At 35.3% G+C, this 20,871-nt stretch overlaps 1 protein-coding gene across 7 annotated transcripts in view; it reads right to left on the bottom strand.

The window, feature by feature from the left end:
• Positions 1 to 425: 425 nt before the first annotated feature.
• LOC127880320 (protein FRG1-like) overlaps positions 426 to 20,871 on the bottom strand; it is a 34,384-nt gene continuing 13,938 nt past the window's right edge. For 3 of the 7 annotated variants that reach the window (XM_052427699.1, XM_052427701.1, XM_052427700.1), the window contains exons 3-8: positions 12,654 to 12,776; positions 11,704 to 11,870; positions 10,803 to 10,907; positions 9,626 to 9,717; positions 8,427 to 8,537; positions 426 to 6,025 (exon numbers count right to left, since the gene is read on the bottom strand). In XM_052427699.1, coding sequence (XP_052283659.1) covers positions 5,989 to 6,025; positions 8,427 to 8,537; positions 9,626 to 9,717; positions 10,803 to 10,907; positions 11,704 to 11,870; positions 12,654 to 12,776 — 635 coding nt within the window. In that variant the 3' untranslated portion in view covers positions 426 to 5,988. The remainder of the gene's footprint in view (positions 6,026 to 8,426; positions 8,538 to 9,625; positions 9,718 to 10,802; positions 10,908 to 11,703; positions 11,871 to 12,653; positions 12,777 to 20,871) is intronic. The other 4 variants (XR_008049511.1, XR_008049512.1, XR_008049513.1 and 1 more) reach the window with 4 other exon arrangements.

Here is a 20,871-nt window from a genome sequence, read left to right as displayed (position 1 = left end):
TTAAGATCTGATACATGACCTAAATGTCAGCCCCAAATTGTATCCCCCAAAAATTCCAGTGTGAGTAGACCAGCAGTATTAATGTTCATACATCTGTACGCAACAAACACTAAATTCATAGTAAACATTTGTGGTTAGTTATTGTAAAATAGGATGATGAATTATGAAGACCGAACAGACTGTGACTGACACTTAAAGTCGACCATTCTGAGAGTTACATTGAGCTTTTTGCAAGTCGGCTCGACACAAAGCATTTTTAGAACCCAGGTGACCGTATCTACACTCACGTGACTGTAAATGTTCCATGCTCAATTAATATTGAAAACGTGGAGTATTCTATAAGCAGACGATTTTTGCAAACACACAACATCAACGACACACTTTTAATGTACATTGAAGACAGAAAAGACAATACCAATGAAGTATGACATGAAAGGTTATTGTATTTATACATAAAATATCTTATTTTTACAGTCTCGAACAGATATGCTGAAGATAAAAAAAACGATTTGAAAACATTATGTTCATGTTATTTTCTGTATAAATACTCTGTCAATAAAAATGTACAGTTGTAAACACACACATCTTTCGATTTTAAACAAAGATCCATCTTTTAAATAGAATCCATAAATACAAAACTTGACATACATGAGTCAGGACATTGGACACTGTTTCTATTTGTCAAAGCACGTTTGCAAGTCCTTTTTTTATTAACTGAACTAATGATATTACTTTATCCACAAATACATAATTATACAACGCGAAAATCAAACATAAAAAAGCGCTTTTCAAAGACTTTATGAGAATGTCTCGTGGTTGTTCTATTCACAGACCTTATGACAATGTTATGTGGACCTTTTATCTGTGATCCTGCACTCTGTTAGACTTCTCATGTCTTATTGTCATTTTTACACCTGACAGGAAACTTAGTTTATCAGGACATGCAAAATCACAAAGCAGCAAAAGAAATATCTGTTTTCATAAATTGTGACAGACACTGTTCTTATTCCTCTTCAGGTAAGACATTTTACATAACTGTATTACTGTTTGTTTAGTAAAAATAACATTTTACTATACTTCAAAATATTAAATGACAAATTTCCAATTTGACAATTTTAGGCTTATGTAAAGCAATTTCTGTGGATTGACACATACATTTCTTCAAAGCTAAATAAAAATTGATAATTGAAAATATTTCATCATTACTGATAATGTAACCCTTTTATAAATACTTGTTTATGCTATTAAAGGTTGTTTTGAGAATAATTAGTTTTTGGCAAATAAAATATACAGTTAATTTACATTGTGCATACCTACAATATTATCAATACAAAATTATTGTCCTCTAACTTATATATATATGAAAAATGCAGCGTTTGTTAGTATTTAGCTGTTATAATTAAAGTCTCTATAACGCTCAAAATCAACGAACATTTCGATAAGTATTTCGTAAAATAAAGTTAACGCCTTAACAATCAGTGTTCCGTAGAGCAATAGCCAAAATTTCAACGCTAGATGTGGTATGATTACATAGATTTTTGTAGATACAAAATGCTCGTTTTTATTTATTTGTGGCCACAATTAATTCCCGCGAATATATCTATTCATACGACACAGGAACACCATTTAAGTGCTCAGGTGTCGTATGAATAGATATGCAAAACAATAATAACAAGGGACAAAATTGTCACAAAACCAGGTTTTCATTGTGAAAAAAAATCTGATAAAGGGAGACAACTCAAACTGAACTTTTGAAATGTACAAACAAAATTAACCCCCTTTGTAAGTTTGTTTTTTAAAAAATCTATTTTTAGTCGTGGCGACCTTGACATTAGAGATATTGACGTGATTCTTTCGTGCGACACACCGTCCCATGATGGTGAACAAATGTGCCAAATGATTTTAAAATCTCACAATGAACGACAAAGTTATGGCCCGGACAAGCTTGTTCCGCCCGCCCGCCAGCCAGCCCGCCCGCATTCGCCAATCTAATAACCAGTTTTTTCCTTCGGAAAACCTGGTTAAAAACGAGCATTTTGTATCTACAAACATCTATTTTACCAGACAACATCTGACGTTGAAATTTCGGCAATTGCCATAAGGAACACTGATTTTTAATTGGTTAAATTTATTTTACGAACACTTGTACGAAATTTTCGTTGATTTTGAATAGTAATGTTACTTTAATGCTAAGTAGGTAAAATTGCATATATGTAATATTGCATATGAGATATTGTTTTGATTTGGTTACCTTTCCAGCAAAGTGAGTTCTCACCACAATATCATATTTTTTCCAGTTATAGAACAATTATTACAACGTGTGTAACTATTGGAATTTGAATATGTTTTCATTTTTGATGTTAATTTGTTATTGGAAAAAGACAAACAAGAAATAACTGCTGAAATAAAATGTGTCAACTGCTGTCCTGTTTCCTCTGTCCACGTCATTAAACATCTCTTTCATATGGAATGTTTTTTATAATTCTTCTATCCTCTTACCAACAGGTCTTTCATGTTATAATGTCTTTACAGCAATAAAGGGTAATACTAGTACAATAAAGTGCCTGTTAAACAGCCTTGAAATTTTCATCTAAATAACATTCCGTTAGAAATGACAGACAAAATAAAACAAGAGGGCCATGATGGCCCTGAATCGCTCACCTGACTAACCAAATACAATCCCAATCCAGATTTCATCAAGATAAACATTCTGACAAAATTTCATAAAGATTAGATGAAAACTGTGACCTCTATTGTCTACACAAGGTTTTTCTATTATGTGACCTAGTGACCTTGTTTCTGACCCCAGGTGACCCAAATACAATCCCAACCCAGATTTCATCAAGATAAACATTCTGATAAAATTTTATAAAGATTGGATGAAAACTGTGACCTCTATTGTCTACACAAGATTTTTCTATTATTTGACCTAGTGACCTAGTTTTTGACCCCAGGTGACCCAAATACAATCCCAACCCAGATTTCATCAAGATAAACATTCTGACCAAATTTCAAAAAGATTGGATGAAAAATGTGACCTCCATTGTCTATACAAGATTTTTCTATTATTTGACCTAGTGACCTAGTTTTTGACCCAGTGACCTAGTTTTTGACCCCAGATGACCAAAATATATACAATCCCAACCCAGATTTCATTAAGATGAACATTCTGACCAAATTTCATAAAGATTGGATGAAAACTGTGACCTTTACTGTATACACAAACAAATTGTTGACGGTTTTTCTATTATTTGACCAAGTGACCTAGTTTTTGACCTCAGATGACCCAAATACAATCCCAACCCAGATTTCATCAAGATAAACATTCTGACCAAATTTCATAAAGATTGGATGAAAACTGCGACCTCTATTGTCTACACAAGGTTTTTCTATTATTTGACCTAGTGTTTGACCTAGTGACCTAGTTTTTGACCCCAGATGACCCAAATACAATCCCAACCCAGATTTTATCAGAATAAACATTCTGACCAAATTTCATAAGGATTGGATGAAAACTGTGACCTCTACTGTCTACACAAGGTTTGTCTACTATTTGACCTAATTTTTGACCTAGTGACCTAGTTTTTGACCCCAGATGACCCAAATTCAATCCCAATCCAGATTTCATCAAGATAAACATTCTGACCAAATTTCATAAAGATTTGATGAAAACTGTGACCTCTACTGTCTACACAAGGTTTTTCTATTATTTGACCTAGTTTTTGACCTAGTGACCTAGTTTTTGACCCCAGATGACCCAAATACATTCCCAACCCAGATTTCATTAAGATAAACATTCTGACCAAATTCCATAAAGATTGGATGAAAACTGCGACCTCTATTGTCTACACAAGGTTTTTCTATTATTTGACCTATTATGTGACCTAGTTTTTGACCCCAGATGACCCAAATACAATCCCAACCCAGATTTAATCAAGATAAACATTCTGACCAAATTTCATAAAGATTGGATGAAAACTGTGACCTCTACTGTCTACACAAACAAATTTTTGACGGACACACGCACACACATACGGACGCCGGACATCACACGGTCACATAAGCTCACCATGTCACTTCTAGACAGGTGAGCTAAAAAGCATCATGTCATTGAAGAGATTTAAATGGTTTAACAAAGCATGTTAAGTGTAACTTGTATTGCGTGAAAGGTACACAGTTCGCCAAAGATATGCTTCATCCATACTAAATTGTTTGTGATTGTAAAGGTTGTCATACACTAAATCAGTGCGAAAATGTGCTAGCAATAAAATGATTATTTACATCATGGCACTTAACAAAACAGTTTCATGTTAACCATCAAACCTAATATTCAGAGTAATAAACACGCTTGCTCATATTTGGAAAGACTTTACCTTTGAACCGGTTAAACCCCCAAAATGTTTGCATTGACCGTTCAAGTGACCGATATTACGTCATGTTTATGTTTATGGTTGTGTTTGAAATCGTACAGAGTAAAAGCAATTTTTGGTCACTTTCAATAAAATTATCAACTCAAAGAACTCAATATGAAGATAAGCAGATATTTTGGATTAAAATACACCTTGCAATTGCGGCTTATAGCAAGTCGTTTTGGAAAATTGAATACCTTTTAAGATTGGATACGTGACCTAAATGTCAGCCCCAAATTGTATCTAAAAAAAATCCAGTGTGAATAGACCAGCAGTATTAATGTTCATACAGTTGTTACACGCAACAAGCCCTACATTCATAGTAAACATTTGTGGTTAGTTATTGTAAAATAGATAGAATGATTAATTATGGAGTTGAAGACCGGACAAGCTCGGACAAACACATAAAGCATTGTTAAAACCCACATGACTTTATCTAAACTCAAGTGACTGTGAATGTTCAGTGCTCAATTTATCTTCAAAACGTGGATAATTCTCTAAGCAGACAATTTTTGCTAACTATATAACATAAATGACACACTTTTAATGTACAGCGAAGACAGGAAAGACAATGCCAATGATGTATGACATTAAAGTTTATGGTATTTATACATAAAATATCTTATTTTCACAGTCGGTGACGGAGATGCTGAAGATAAAAAAATACCGCTTTGAAAACATTATGTTCATGTTATTTTCTGTATAAATACTCTGTCAATACAGTTGTTAATAAACACACACATCTATCAATTTTAAACAAAGATATTTTCTTTTAAGTAGAGTCAGTAAATACAAAACTGGACATACATGAATCAGGAGTATGCATTGGAAACTGTTCCATTTTGTCAAGACATGTTTGTTTGTCCTTATCCACAGATACATATACAAAACGAAAATCAAACATAAAAAGCACATTTCAAAGACCTTATAAGAATGTCATGTGGTTGTTCTATTCACTGACCTTATGAGAATGTTATGTGGCCGTTCTATTCACTGACCTTATGAGAGTGTTATGCGGCTGTTCTATGCACTGACCTTATGAGGTTGCAATGTGTCTGTTCTATTCACTGACCTTATGAGAATGGCATGTGGCTGTTCTATTCACTGACCTTATAAAAATGTTATGTGGCTGTTCTATTCAGAGACCTTATAAGAGTGCAATTTGGCTGTTATAATCACTGACCTTATCAGAATGTTATGTGGCTTTTCTATGTATTGACCTTATAACAGTGCAATTTGGCTGTTATATTCACGGTAGAAAAGCAATACGGAACATTAGCGGATAGAGTAGAAATTCATTCATAATTTCTTTTATGTGTTAAAAAATCGAATTATCGATACAATTTCAATCAACCTGATAGTCAATAATTCCACGATATAGAACCTAAGAATTATGTCAGCTTCTGTCAAATTATATATCACATGTGATCAACATGTTCACAGGAATCTCTCCCCACAAGGGTCGCTCAAACAGCATTCTTTAATTCTACCGGCGGTCTGTGAAATACGTGCTGTCTGGTTGCAAAGGCAAGACATGAAGTGTAGTACCACAGTTTTGACATCTTGGAATTATTCAATACTATTTACAGTACCTGTCAGCTTTCATTTTAGAACGCCTGAAAATAAAAATGCCAAATTGATTTTGATAAAAAATTTAAACATCCAACTTTACTGCCTAAACTTATTTATTGCATAAGTGTTGCACACATTTTTTAGATTCTTGCGCTTTTGCCTTTATAAGAGGTTTTTTATGCATTACCACATGGAATACAAATGTAATCACCTGCCTTGATTCCAAAAATTAATAGTAAAAGCAAAAAATAAATAAATAATTCATTAGACATCAATTCTAATGAAAGAAAACTACATTTTAGGTCAATGTAAACTGTTTCCTTTGTAAGAAAAATAATGAATAATTAGAGCTTTGTCACAGACATGACGAATACCCCCACATGCCGCATTGACACAGAATATTTTGCATGTTGTCTTCACAAAAACAGCGGACACCATGCTCAGTCAATGTTGAAAACGCACTAAGTGACCCAGTGACCTAGTTTTTGACCTACACATCATCAAGATACAACTTCTGACCAAGTGTGGTGAAAATCGGATGAAAACTACTTGAATTAGAGAGCGGACACCATGCTCAATGTTTAAAACCCACCTTAGTGACCCCATGACCTAGTTTTTGACCTGCCATGACCCATGTTGGAACTTGGCCTAGACACAACTTCTGACCAAGTGTGGTGAAGATCGAATAAAAACTAATTGAATTAGAGAGCAGGCACCATGATGAATGTGTAAAACGCACTAAGTTACCCCGTGAAATAGTTCTTGGTCCAAAAATGGCCCATGTTCAAACTTGTCCTAGAGATCATCTAGATACAACTTCTGACCAAGTTTGGTGAAGCTCGGATGAAAACTACTTGAATTAGAGAGCGGACACCATGCTCAATGTTTAAAACGCACTAAGTGACCCCGTGACCTAGTTTTTGACATGGCATGACCCATATTCAAACTTGACCTAGACATCATCAAGATACAACGTCTGACCAAGTTTGGTAAAGATCGGATGAAAACAACTTGAATTACAGAGCGGACACTTAATACGGACCGACGGACTGACCCACCAACAGACAAGCTCACTCCTATATACCCCCCTAAACTTCGTTTGTGGGGGTATAAAGAACACGCATAAAATTTCTTTGTGCATAAAGAATATTGATCCACCTAGGTATGATGGTAAAGTCTTCGCAATTTTAGAGAACTTTAATCTTCAGATCTATATAAGTTACATTGGCGATGGTACCCAAGTAAAGGGCCAATTTTGACCAGTTCTGGAAAAACTGGCCTAAATGAACGTGCATAAAAAGTTGTGGGTACAGGCTAATCAGGGACAACACTTCCTGCTTTTAAGGGAATTTGTGTTTAAAGGAGGTGTCTTTTTAATTAAATCCAGTGTAGGTGAAAGTGTTGTCCCTTATAAGACCATGCTGAATGTACTTTAGTGACATATAGTGAAGAGGGACATGATGAAGGTTCACCAATTGTTGAAGACTTGAGATCTAGTTTTTTCACACCTATTGACCTAGATTCAGACATGGCCTTGAAACTGTTAAGATAAACATTCTGATAATGTTTCATAAAGATTAAGTTATACATTATGAGTTTAGAATATGTCAAGGTTTTTCTAAGGTTTGACCTGTCAACCAAATTTTTTTATGCACTTGACCCAGATTTGAACTTGGTCTAGTATTGTCAATATATATATCCTGACCTTGTATAATCAAGATTGAGTCATAAAGTGGCTTCTAGAGAGTTAATATGTTTCTTCTATTGTATGAAATGGTGACCTTTTTTGATGCACTTGACACAGATTTAAACTTGGCCTAGAGTTTGTCAAGATAAACGTTCTGACCAAGTTTACTCAAGATTTGGTTAAAATAAAGCTTTTGGACTGGTAAAAAGTTTTTTTTAAATTTTTTTCCTGGTGATCTAGTTTTATGACACACATGACAAATATTCAATCTTGGTCTAAATATTGTCAACATTCTGACCAATTTTCACAGTATGAGTGATAATTGTGTTTTAATGTGGCAACATGCTTTTCATAAGATTTAACCAGATAGAATAATTTTTTGACACACTCAAAATAAATTCGGCCTATAAAACTGACCTAGATATTTTCAAGATATACATTACAATTATATTTCATCAAGAGTATGTCATGATTTTGCTTACAAAGTGGTTTTGCTTTTCTAATATTTGACCTTGTGGCCAAGTTAATTTATTGGTCAAATGTGAACCAGATTCGAACTTGGAATAGAGATTGTTGCTATCAACATTCTGAACAAGCTTCATCAAAACTGAGTCATAAACATTGTTCAAGAATGGAAATGAGCTAAAAAACAAATGATGATACATGGTGCTGGATCTAAACTGACCAAAACAGTTCAGGCTAAAATGTTATCTATTAACCAGACCAGATGCTATCTGGTCCAGAAAAGTTTTGCTGACCTGTCTAACAATGTCTCATGCAGTGTTCCCTCCACACGTGCCTTTTTCAGTTGTGTCCGGTCCTCGCTGGATATCTTCAGGTGACGGTCCTGGAAACTCTGAAACTTCTTCCTGCAAAAGACGAGTATGAGTCATTGAAAACTTAATTGGATAAGGAGTCATAGAAAACAAGAGTAAGAGCAAATGAAAAATACACTTTCAATGTCATCACCTTCACCAGTAGAGGCGGTTGGGGGCAATGGCTGACATACATGGAATTTAAAATTAATATTGTTTCCTTAATGGGAAGAAATTGGCAAGTCAAGTGAGTATGGTCCCAAGCAAATAGACTTAGGTTAAATTTGTATTTAGTACAAAGACTCTCCCATGGATGGGATATAGAGAAAAATGTTAGGCTCTTGGGCAGGGAAAATTCATGATTCAAGGAGGTGAAGACATTGAGATGGCAGCAAAAATATATGCCTGTTTCAAGAAAAAAAAAACACTATTAATTTTAAGGACTTATGGAAAACCTGATGCAGTAACTAAGGTCTATTGAAAAACAGTTTTAACATTAAAGATAGAAAAATCTCAATTCTCACACGGAATGATCTTAGCGTTTTAGAGGTTGCAATAATTTATTACATATTCCATTGTTAAGGTTTCCTAGTTGGGTTTTATTTTGATGCAGTACCAGAGCTGACACTGCCTTCAGTGTATGCTTACAAATTAGCTACCCTTAGTTGGTTTAAGAAACTATGTAGGCCCAAGGATTGCGTGGCTGAAGGAGGCAGTATTTGATTATATTTTTGTTTGTTCAGTGTTCTTTTAATTAAAATTCAGATGCAAATCAACAAAAATAAAAAACGTTACAATAATTAAATATAACAATAGCAAGAGATGTGTTTGTCAGAAACACAATGCCTGCGATGCTTTGAAGCCATATATTTGACCTTTGACCTTGAAGGATAACTTTGATCTTTCACCACTCAAAATGTGCAGCTCCATAAGATACACAAGCATGCCAAATATCAAGTTGATATCTTCAATATTGCAAAAGTTATGACCAACATTAAAGTTTTCGGACAGGCGGACGAACGGACGGACTGACGGACAGTTAAAAAACTATATGCCACCCTTTGGGGGCATAAAAATCCATACCCACGTTTATTAATTTAGTGCATGGGAACATTTAAACATATGAAATTCCAATTGCTTACACATAGTTGATTTCTGCTTCCTTCAAAGACCCCCTTTCCTCTACTGGGATAGCTGCCTTTGGATCCACCTCTAGGGACAGGTTACATCGGATCTGCATGATACAAATGAGCTGCGCTTTAGGAAAGCAAAGCTTAACGCATGTGTATAAGGTATTGAAGCAGATAAGGCTAATCCGGGACGACACTTTCCACCTAGACTGGATTTTAGTTCAGAAGGGACTTAATCCAACAAAAAATTCCATAAGTGTGTAAAATGATGTCCCTGATTAGCCTGTACAGACTGCACAGTCTAATCTTGGATGACATTTTACACACATGCATTAAGCTTGTTTTACCCATATCTAAGCTCTTATGTAGGAATACAAATAACAAGCAGAACAATACAGTGCGTCTAGGAGTTGCCAAACTGGTGTTCATTCCTCCCAAGCCAAGCAAAACAAAACAGTGCGTCTAGGAGTTGCCAAACTGGTGTTCATTCCTCCCAAGCTGGTGTTAAGGATTAATTTCTTTTTTATCTTATATCCTAAACATGACCACCTAATCTTCAGAATATTGCACATAAAGTACATGTTCTCTTAAGAATAAATTGTTTAAGTCCTCAACATAAGATATCTACGTATGACTGACAATTGTGAATGTAATTTACCTTGAATTTATGTTATGTGTGTTCACAAGAAACTAGTAAATATAACATTTGTGTGGTAAAATCAAGTTTATGACAAGATCAAGTGTATGGCATAATTAAGTGTTTGACAAGATCAAGTTTATGGCAAAATCATGTGTATGGACAAATATAGTGTATGGCAATCTCTAGTGTATGGTAAAATCAAGTGTACAGCAAAATCTAGTGTATGGTGTTTTTCCCCGATTGTATCAAATAAGATATTGCCACACTTGATCATCTCTGTAAACTCCACCACTGCTAATCATAGCAGAAACATTGCTGCTATTGGTCGCCGTTTTTTAAAGATACATGTTAAAACAAATATAAGAAAAAAAATCATAGCTTTAAATGCTTAGAACAATACAACTGTGACAAAATATTTTTCTAGCAGACAAATCACAAAAACAACAAATCAAATATATACCGTAAGTTCAAACTGTCAATCAACAAGAACAACAAATATTAAAATATGCAGCAAATATTAAAATATTCAGGGTCTTATTGCACTCTTACATGTATCTTTTCCCTGTCGCCCACAGTTTTATTGATGCACACAATGTCATCATCTTCATCTGCAGAGAGGAAACACCCATTACAGCCATTGAGTGCCATCTCACCCTGCGTGAATATATACAGGTTGGAAGCAGTACATACACTGTTATATGAGCTGTAATATGAGCTGTTTAAAAAACAATTAGTATGATCTCCCTAGATTTAATGTAAATGTTGGAAAAGGAGCAAGACACTTGAAAATTAAATATTTGATGCAGCAAGGTCCATAATACACTTATTCTTTGGGCAATTTTTCAATAGTAATTGCAATAACACGAAAGTCTTTGTACCAAATACAAGCCTTTATTGATTTTTTAAAATAAAACTTTCTACATAAAATAAATAGATTCTGACCTTATCGAGAAAGATGCCCAAATTACAAAATACCTTTTGTCATACAATTGAGCCTTGCTCATGGGAAAACGGGACTTAATGCATGTGCATTAAGCACACAGGCTAATCAGGGACAAAGCTTTGTTCTTAACCCTTAAAGCGCTGGAGCTGAATTTTAAAGGCCTTTGCAAACAGTTTGGATCCAGATGAGACGCCACAGAACGTGGCGTCTCATCAGGATCCAAACTGTTTGCTATTCTGATAGTATTCTTTGAAAAAAATCGAAGAAAATGCTAATTTTAGAAATTCTGCAGACGACATTTTAGCAGACGACAAATTTCCCAGCATGCAAAGGGTTAAGCTGGATTTTCTTAAAGAAGAGACTCCCTTTAAACAAAAAATTCCATAAAAGTGGAAAGTGCTGTCCCTAAATAGCCTGTGGTATTTCACAGGCTAATATGGGAGGACACTTTATGTACATGCATTAAGCCCTATTTTCTCAGAGCGTGGCTCATTAGTTTAGCCTTACTTCCTGGAAAACAGGTTCCCACTGCTCCTTGGTCCCGATGGCCACGGATCGCCCAACAACTGTGTTGCCAGAGTCAACGCTTATGTACTGGTCATAACCGGACTTGAACGCCACTTTGGTTTCGTCAATCTTCACCGCTGTCAGGATCTCCTCTGGTTCTGGGCCAGCTGAACAGTAATATCAACTCTAATTCAGGCCAATTGCCTCCACACAGTAATGTTTACTCTTATCCATGCCATCTGCTCCTGAACAATAACGTCAACTCTTATTCAGGTCATTTGCAAGAAAATTAATAATATATACTGAGTATTAAAATTGTCTGTCATTGACTGTTACATTCGCTGCTGACATGAAATGCTGTTTACTGCTAACTTATCCCTAACTTTTGATTTTCTACTTAATATATACTTCAACACTAACGGATTCACTTAACACTCTATGTTTTTGATTTTGAAAAATATCACTTTGTAGTTCAACATCAAGGGCTTGTATTCACAAGATATCTTCGCTAATTTCTGAAATATTTTGGCTTCAGTGTACATGTTTAAGTATTGTATCCTGATAACCTGATGCCTAACATGTAGATATTTCTTAACCCTTTCCCACTCAGAAGCAAAGTGAAAATGGCTTTGTGCAAACAGCATAAAACCAGAACAGCCTGCAAGTAACTCGCAATCTATTCAGGTTTTATGCTGTTTGCTGCTCATCAGTAACTAAGGGTTGGAAATGAAGCCTTTCAAACTTGAATTAAGTAAGAACAGTATTTTATTAAATGTAACTTTCTAAGGGGCTACAAATGCATCAAAATACATATCTAAGTGGTAAAAGGTTAACTAAACTAATTAATTATTATGCTACTTTACGAGAAGAATCTGGAATCATCAATGAAACTCTGCACAGTTTTCACATGTCAAGATTCCCCAATTTTTCTACCACAGTTTGCACGTTACCTTCTCTCTGGGGACCGAGCACAAAACGTCCATTGTCCTTGGCAAACATGTAGCGTCTGTCTGCCAGCTCAATACACACATTTCCAGTCACCTGACCAAACTTGGAGACCGTCCACCAGCCACCTGACACAAAATATATGAGGAATAAAAATTATTAGAATATTTAATTGGCAGCAGTGTTTTTTTAATAAACCAATTATACTGGATTTGTCAGTTGACTAGCATTCTCTACGATGATTGCCATTCATAATAAACAATGCTATGATTTTTGTTTGCAAATTAAAGAGTTGTTGTTATTATAAAGTATGAAAATAGCTTCCCATGTACACCATTCTATTTTATGTTGTAAATTATGGTTTCTACATGTAGTATTCAGCAATTATTTTAATTTTGACCACTTTGACTTAAAGGGGCCTTTTCACAGATTGAGGCATGTTTTGAAGTTTGTATTTAAATGCTTTTTATTGATAGATGTAAACATTTGCTCTAAAAAGCTCCAGTAAAAAATCAAGAATAAAATTTAAAAGAGAAAAAAAGTAACCCTCAACAAGGCTCAAACCACTGACCCCTGGAGTCCTGGAGTAAAATGTCTACCACTTAGACCCCTGGACCATCCTTCAGTATACAATAGAAGATGTATTTTATACTATATATAAGCAATCCTCGTAGTTTCACAAAATAACGACAACAACAGAACTCTCCAAATTATTCAATTGTTTCGCGTTGCAACGCATTATAATTTTCAGGTTTTAAAATTGTCAAAAGATGCATATAATGGCTATATTAGAGCATGGCAAATGTTCAGTATTAGTGTTTCCTCACAAATATCATAACTTAATCGAAAATTTTGGAATCTGAAACAACTTTTTTAAATTTTGTCAATTTACCAAAACGTGAAAAGGCCCCTTTAAAAATGGTCTTTCTTCTTTTTATCAGCAGTGATAATAACAAAAATACTTTTTAAGTCAAAGCCAGTAACATTAAAAACAAGAGATGTGTTTGTCAGAAACACTATGCCCCCTACTGTGCCGCTTTGATTTATTTAATGTTTTTTTTATCATTTGGCAGGTACAGATTTTTACAGGGGAAGTAATATTTTTTAAAGGGATATAACAAAAAATATTGCTTCCCTTGTAAAAATGAACCATACCTGCCAAATGATAAATAGAAATTATCTCCCTTTAAAGTTTGTTAGTTCCCTTGGATTTGTTTTTTTTTTACCTTTGACCTTGACAGAAGACCTTGAACTTTCACCACTCAAAATGTGCAGCTCCATGAGATACACACGCATGCCAAATATCAAGTTGCTATCTTCAATATTGCAAAAGTTATGACCAATGTTAAAGTTTTTGGATGGACGGACAGACAGACAGACGGACAGACTGACGGACAGTTCAACTGCTATATGCCACCCTACCGGGGCATTAAAAGGTGTAGATAGAAAGTTATTATCCATAATTTATAATACTCACCCTAGTGGGGGCATAAAAAGGTGTAGATAGCAAGCTTTTAGGGTAACTCGCCCTGGAGTCGATTTCGCCCTTGAGTCGGACATTTTTATATATGTTATTTTCAAAGATCAGTTTTGTTTAGCCTGATTCATGACGTTATAACAAATACTTTACCCTTCATACTCAAAATTAATAAAATTTTTAAATAAAATGTTATCAAATAGTATCTCACGAATTTGGATTCGTTACAGTATTAATAACTTCTGGTGACGAAAAATTCAAAATTTTCAATTATCGGTTATCTTTATACCTTCAGCATTTTGGTAAGATACGCTTCACATCATTCACAAATGACTTTATATTGAAAACATAACCTTATTCTATAAAAATTAAAGGCAATATTCAGTGGATTGCTCAGTTGTATAGGTTTTATAGTGAAAATGAATAACAACTCAATTAGCCCTTGAGGCGAACGCAATTCGCCCTTATGGCGAACATGCGTTTATATACTGGCAGAGGCATATGGATGAGAAATTAACAACAAATTCATTCAAATTAACATGACTCAATCTATAAAGTATCCCATAGCTCACAAATAACAAGAATCGAATAATGTTTTATCTTTGTATTTTGGTACTTTTCTTTGTAACCCCCAGTGCTACAAATGGTTCCGTTGTTGTAAAGGTCGGATAGACACAACAAGTGACCGTGTTATTTTTTCCTCTTTTTATGCTCCTGGGTGGGTGGCATATAGCAGTTGAACTGTCCGTCAGTATGTCAGTCAGTCTGTCCGTCCGTCCCAAAAAAACTTTAACATTGGCCATAACTTTTTCACTATTGAAGATAGCAACATGATATTTGGCATGCATGTGTATCTCATGGAGCTGAACATTTTGAGTGGTGAAAGGTGAAGGTCAAGGTCAATCTTTAAGGTCAAATGTCAAATATATGGCGTCTGTCCGTCCGAAAACTTTAACATTGGCCATAACTTTATCAATATTGAAGATAGCAACTTCATATTTGGCATGCATGTGCATCTCACGGAGCTGCACATTTTGAGTGGTGAAAGGTGAAGGTCATCCTTCAAGGTCAAATGTCTAATATATGGCGTATGTCCGTCCGTCCAAAAACTTTAACATTGGCAATAACTTTTTCACTATTGAAGATAGCAACTTGATATTTGGAATGCATGTGTATCTCATGGAGCTGAACATTTTGAGTGGTGAAAGGTGAAGGTCAAGGTCATCCTTCAAGGTCAAATATATGGCTTCTCTCCGTCCGAAAACTTTAACATTGGCCATAACTTTTTTAATATTGAAGATAGCAACTTGATATTTGGCATGCATGTGTATCTCATGAAGCTGCACATTTTGAGTGGTGGAAGTTCAAGGTCAAGGTCATCCTTCAAGGTCAAAGGTAAAAAATAAAATAAACAAGAGCACCGCCTTGCGGGTGCAGACCGCTCATCTATTTTCTTTTTAAAGGTGAAGGGACTCTCATTTTCAATCACAAAGGAGGGAGGAGTGGAGTGAAGAGGGGGTGTATAGTGTGGGGTTGTGGACATTTATTACATTATCTTTCAAAAAAGCGAAAAAAAAAAAAAAAAAAAAAAAAATCGGAGGGGGGGGGGTTTGGGTGCGATGGTTGGACGGTATTTCAAACATAACCGTTTCAAAAAAAAAAATGGGGGGGGGGGTATAGTGTGAGGGTGTGTGGTGATAATTTGTGAGATGATCTTAAAAAAAAAAAAAAAAAAAAAAAAAAAAAAAAAAATTGGGGGGGGGGTGGGGGGGGGGGGGGGGGTGTGGGGTGGGGGTATAGTGTGAGGGTGTGGTGGTCATTTGTGAGATGATCTTAAAAAAAAAAGGGGGGAGGGGGGGAGGGGGGGGGAGGGCACGGGGGATGGTTTGGGTGAAGTCTATTCTGGTATGTCAGGTATGTCAGGTAAGAGTAGTTTCATCAAAGTATCAATCAAATCTAATCATAAATAAAGAAGTTATGGCAATTTTAGCAAAATTTAATAATTTGACCTTGAGAGTCAAGGTCATTCAAAGGTCAAAGTAAAATTCAAGTTGCCAGGTACAGTAACCTCATGATAGCATGTAAGTATTTGAAGTTTGAAAGCAATAGCCTTGATACTTCGAGTGGATCGAAACACAAAATTTAACCATATATTAAAAGTTACTAAGTCAAAAAAGGGCCATAATTCCGTAACAATGACAACCAGAGTTATGCAACTTGTCCTTTTACTGTACCCTTATGATAGTTTGTGAGTGTTCCAAGTATGAAAGCAATATCTATGATACTTTAGGGGTAAAGTGGACCAAAACATAAATCTTAACCAAATTTTCAATTTTCTAAGTATAAAGGGCCCATAATTCCGTCCAAATGCCAGTCAGAGTTACATAACTTTGCCTGCACCGTCCCCTTATGATAGTTCATAAATCTTGCAAGTATGAAAGCAATAGCTTTGATACTGTAGGAATAAAGTGGACCTAAACACAAAACTTAATCAAATTTTCAATTTTCTAAGTATAAAAAGGGCACATAATTCTGTCAAAATGCCAGTCAGAGTTACATTACTTTGCCTGCACAGTCCCCTTATGATAGTTAGTAAGTGTTGCAAGTATGAAAGCAATAGCTTTGATGCTTAAGGAATAAAATGGACCTAAACACAAAACTTAACCAAAATTGTCAATTTTCTAAGTATAAAAAGGGCACATAATTCTGTCAAAATGCATGCCAGAGTTATCTAACTTTGCCTGCCCAGTCCCCTCATGATAGTAAGTAAGTGTACCAAGTTTGAATGCAATAGCATTGATACTTACTGAGAAAAGTGGAACTAAACGCAATACTTAACCAAAATTTTCAATTTTTTAAGTATAAAAAGGGCACATAATTCTGTCAAAATGCACGCCAGAGTTATCTTACTTTGCCTGCCCAGTCCCCTCATGATAGTAAGTAAGTGTACCAAGTTTGAATGCAATAGCATTGATACTTTCTGAGAAAAGTGGACCTAAACGCAAAACTTAACCGGACGCCGACGCCAACGCCAACGCCGACGCCGACGCCAAGGTGATGACAATAGCTCATAATTTTTTTTCAAAAAATAGATGAGCTAAAAATTCAAAGCTGCATTCTCATGAAGCTGCACATTTTGAGTGGTGGAAGTTCAAGGTGAAGGTCATCCTTCAAGGTCAAAGGTAAAAAAAGATTTTTTTTTCAAAGCGGCATTCTCATGAAGCTGCACATTTTGAGTGGTAGAAGTTTAAGGTCAAGGTCATCCTTCAAGGTTAAAGGTAAAAAAAACAACCTTTTTTTTTTTTTTCAAAGCGGTGTTTTCATGAAGGTGCACATTTTGATTGGTGGAAGTTCACGGTCAAGGTCATCCTTCAGGGTCAAAGGTCAAATTTTTTATTATTTTTTATCAAAGCGGCGCAATAGGGGGCATTGTGTTTCTGACAAACACATCTCTTGTTAGTCCCCAACCGGTTTCACCCGAGGGGACTTATGGTTTAGTATCCGTCAGTCCGTCACACTTTTCTGGATCCTGCAATAACTCTAAAAGTTCTAAATATTTTTTCATGAAACTTGGAATATGGATAGATGGCAATATGGACATTATGCATGTCATTTCATTTTGTTCCTACGTCAAAAATTGTGGTTGCTATGGCACCAAATAGACCAGAAATACTGCTGAAAATGGTGTTTTTTTCTGGATCCTGCAATAACTCTAAAAGTTCTTAATATTTTTTCATGAAACTTGGAATATGGATAGATGGCAATATGGACATTATGCACTTTATTTCATTTTGTTCCTACGTCAAAAATTGTGGTTGCTATGGCAACAAATAGACTAGAAATACTGCTGAAAATGGTGTTTTTTCTGGATCCTACAATAACTTTAAAAGTTCTGAGTATTTTTTCATGAAACTTGGAATATGGATAGATGGCAATATGGACATTAAGCATGTCATTTCATTTTGTTCCTAGGTCAAAAATTGTGGTTGCTATGGCACCAAATAGACTAGAAATACTGCTGAAAATGGTGTTTTTTTCTGGATCCTGCAATAACTCTAAAAGTTCTTAATATTTTTTCATGAAACTTGGAATATGGATAGATGGCAATATGGACATTATGCACTTTATTTCATTTTGTTCCTACGTCAAAAATTGTGGTTGCTATGGCAACAAATAGACTAGAAATACTGCTGAAAATGGTGTTTTTTCTGGATCCTGCAATAACTTTAAAAGTTCTGAGTATTTTTTCATGAAACTTGAAACATGGATAGATGGCAATATGGACATTATGCATGCCATTTAATTTTGTTCCTACATCAAAAATTGTGGTTGCTATTAGTGCTGCAACAATATACCGGTATATTGGTATATATCGCAATACGCAATCCGCATATTGTATTGCGATACGATTTTCATCATACCGGTACGAAAATTTTACTAAAATGCATTCACATTTCGTCCAGACAAGCCATCCGAAATAAAAATATCAAGGTCAACAAAGCAAAGCGGTGTAAATAAATTTTTACGTAAAAATAGCATTCTAAAAAGTGTATAAAACGGAGTAGCGGTGTTACATGGGAGCATTCGTTCGATGCTTTTGAACAGATTATAGTTAAATTAATTGCGCACAACTGTAAATGTTTCGTTCGATTCTGAATTGAGCATTTTTAATTTGTAATCCGAATTTCGGAAACACGCTTCCAAATTTTAATGCTTACGCGACAATAAAAAAATAGCGTCAAATAAAAAGTGCTTTATCCTTTGTCTTTATAAAAGCGCGCGAAAATTATGCAGACATGTAGAACGTCGCATGGAAAGTATGTGTTGTATAAAAACGGGAACAGCACGTCAGGCGAATTAAGCGTGTTCAGTGAAAACAAAAACGTCCCGGTTGGACGTTATTTCATCACATCTTTAAATAGTAACAAATGCCATAATGTTTTTGATACTTAGGAAAATTTGCGAATGTTTGTGTTTCTTGTTATTCTTGAGCACATTTATATTAAATATTTACCAGAATTTGCTTTAAAACTGGAATATACGGGATTATCGGGTAATTGGCGAGTTATAATTCTGGTACAAGTTAGCAATATATTGCGATATATTGCAATACGGGTTTTTGAACTGACAATATATTGCAATACGGTTTTTGGGGTATTGTTGCAGCACTAGTTGCTATGGCAACAAATCGACTACAAATAATGCTGAAAATGGTGGTTTTCTGGATCATGCGATAACTTAAAAAGTTCTTTTTTTTTCATGAAACTTGGAACATGGATAGATGGCAATATGGACATTATGCACGTCATTTTAATTTGTTCCTACGTCAATTATTCTGGTTGCTATGGCAACAAATAAAAAAAATATACTGACAATTGTGGAATTTCTGACAATGGCGGAGCCGGTAGGGGACTTTTATTGCTTGGCAATAGTCTTGTTATAACTTATTTTTGTCAACATGTTGACAAAAGAATAAACTTAAACAAGAGCACCGCCTTAAGGGTGCAGACCGCACATCTATTTTCTTTTTAAAGGTGAAGGGACTCTCAATTTCAATCACAAAGGAGGGAGGGGTAGAGTGAAGAGGGGTGTATAGTGTGGGGGTGTGGTCATTTATTACATTATCTTCCAAAAATGCGGAAAAAAAAAATGCAAAAAAAAAAAAGATTCGGGGGTGGGGGGGTGGGGGGGGGGGTGGGGATTCTTGGGTGCGATGGTTGGACGGTATTTCAAAAATAAAATAATAAAAATAAATATTTGTGTTTTTTAACCGTTTCCAAAAAAAATAATTTGGGGGGGGATGGGGTGGGGGGTGGGGGTAATATTAGTGTGAGGGTGTGGTGGTCATTTGTGAGATGATCTTAAAAAAATTGGGGAGGGGGGGGGGGGGGCGTGGGGGATGGTTTGGCTGGAGTCTATTGTGGTATGTCAGGTAAGAGTTGTTTTGTCAAAGTATTAATCAAATCTTATCATAAATAAAGAAGTTATGGCAGTTTTAGCAAAATTTAATAATTTGACCTTGAGAGTCAAGGTCATTCAAAGGTCAAGGTAAAATTCAACTTGCCAGGTACAGTAACCTCATGATAGCATGAAAGTATTTTAAGTTTGAAAGCAATAGCCTTGATACTTTGTAAGTAATGTGGATCGAAACACAAAATCTAACCATATATTCAAAGTTACAAAGTCAAAAAAAGGCCATAATTCTGTAAAAATGACAACCAGAGTCATGCAACTTGTCCTTTTACTGTCCCCTTATGATAGTTTGTGAGTGTTCTAAGTATGAAAGCAATATCTATGATACTTTAGGGGTTCAGTGGACCAAAACACAAAACTTAACAAAATTTTCAATTTTCTAAGTATAAAGGGCCCATAATTCTGTCCAAATGCCAGTCAGAGTTACATCACTTTGCCTGCACAGTCCCCTTATGATAGTTAATACCGGTAAGTGTTGCAAGTATGAAAGCAATAGCTTTGATACTGTTGGAATAAAGTGGACCTAAACACAAAACTTAACCAAATTTTCAATTTTCTTAGTATAAAAAGGGCACATAATTCTGTCAAAATGCCAGTCAGAGTTACATAACTTTGCCTGCACAGTCCCCTTATGATAGTTAGTAAGTGTTGCAAGTATGAAAGCAATAGCTTTGATACTTAAGGAATAAAATGGACCTAAACACAAAACTTAACCAAAATTTTCAATTTTCTAAGTATAAACAGGGCACATAATTCTGTCAAAATGCACGCCA

The sequence above is a fragment of the Dreissena polymorpha genome, chromosome 4, assembly GCF_020536995.1.
Source record: "Dreissena polymorpha isolate Duluth1 chromosome 4, UMN_Dpol_1.0, whole genome shotgun sequence".
Taxonomy (NCBI): domain Eukaryota; kingdom Metazoa; phylum Mollusca; class Bivalvia; order Myida; family Dreissenidae; genus Dreissena; species Dreissena polymorpha.
This window is presented reverse-complemented; position numbering and strand designations above follow the sequence as displayed.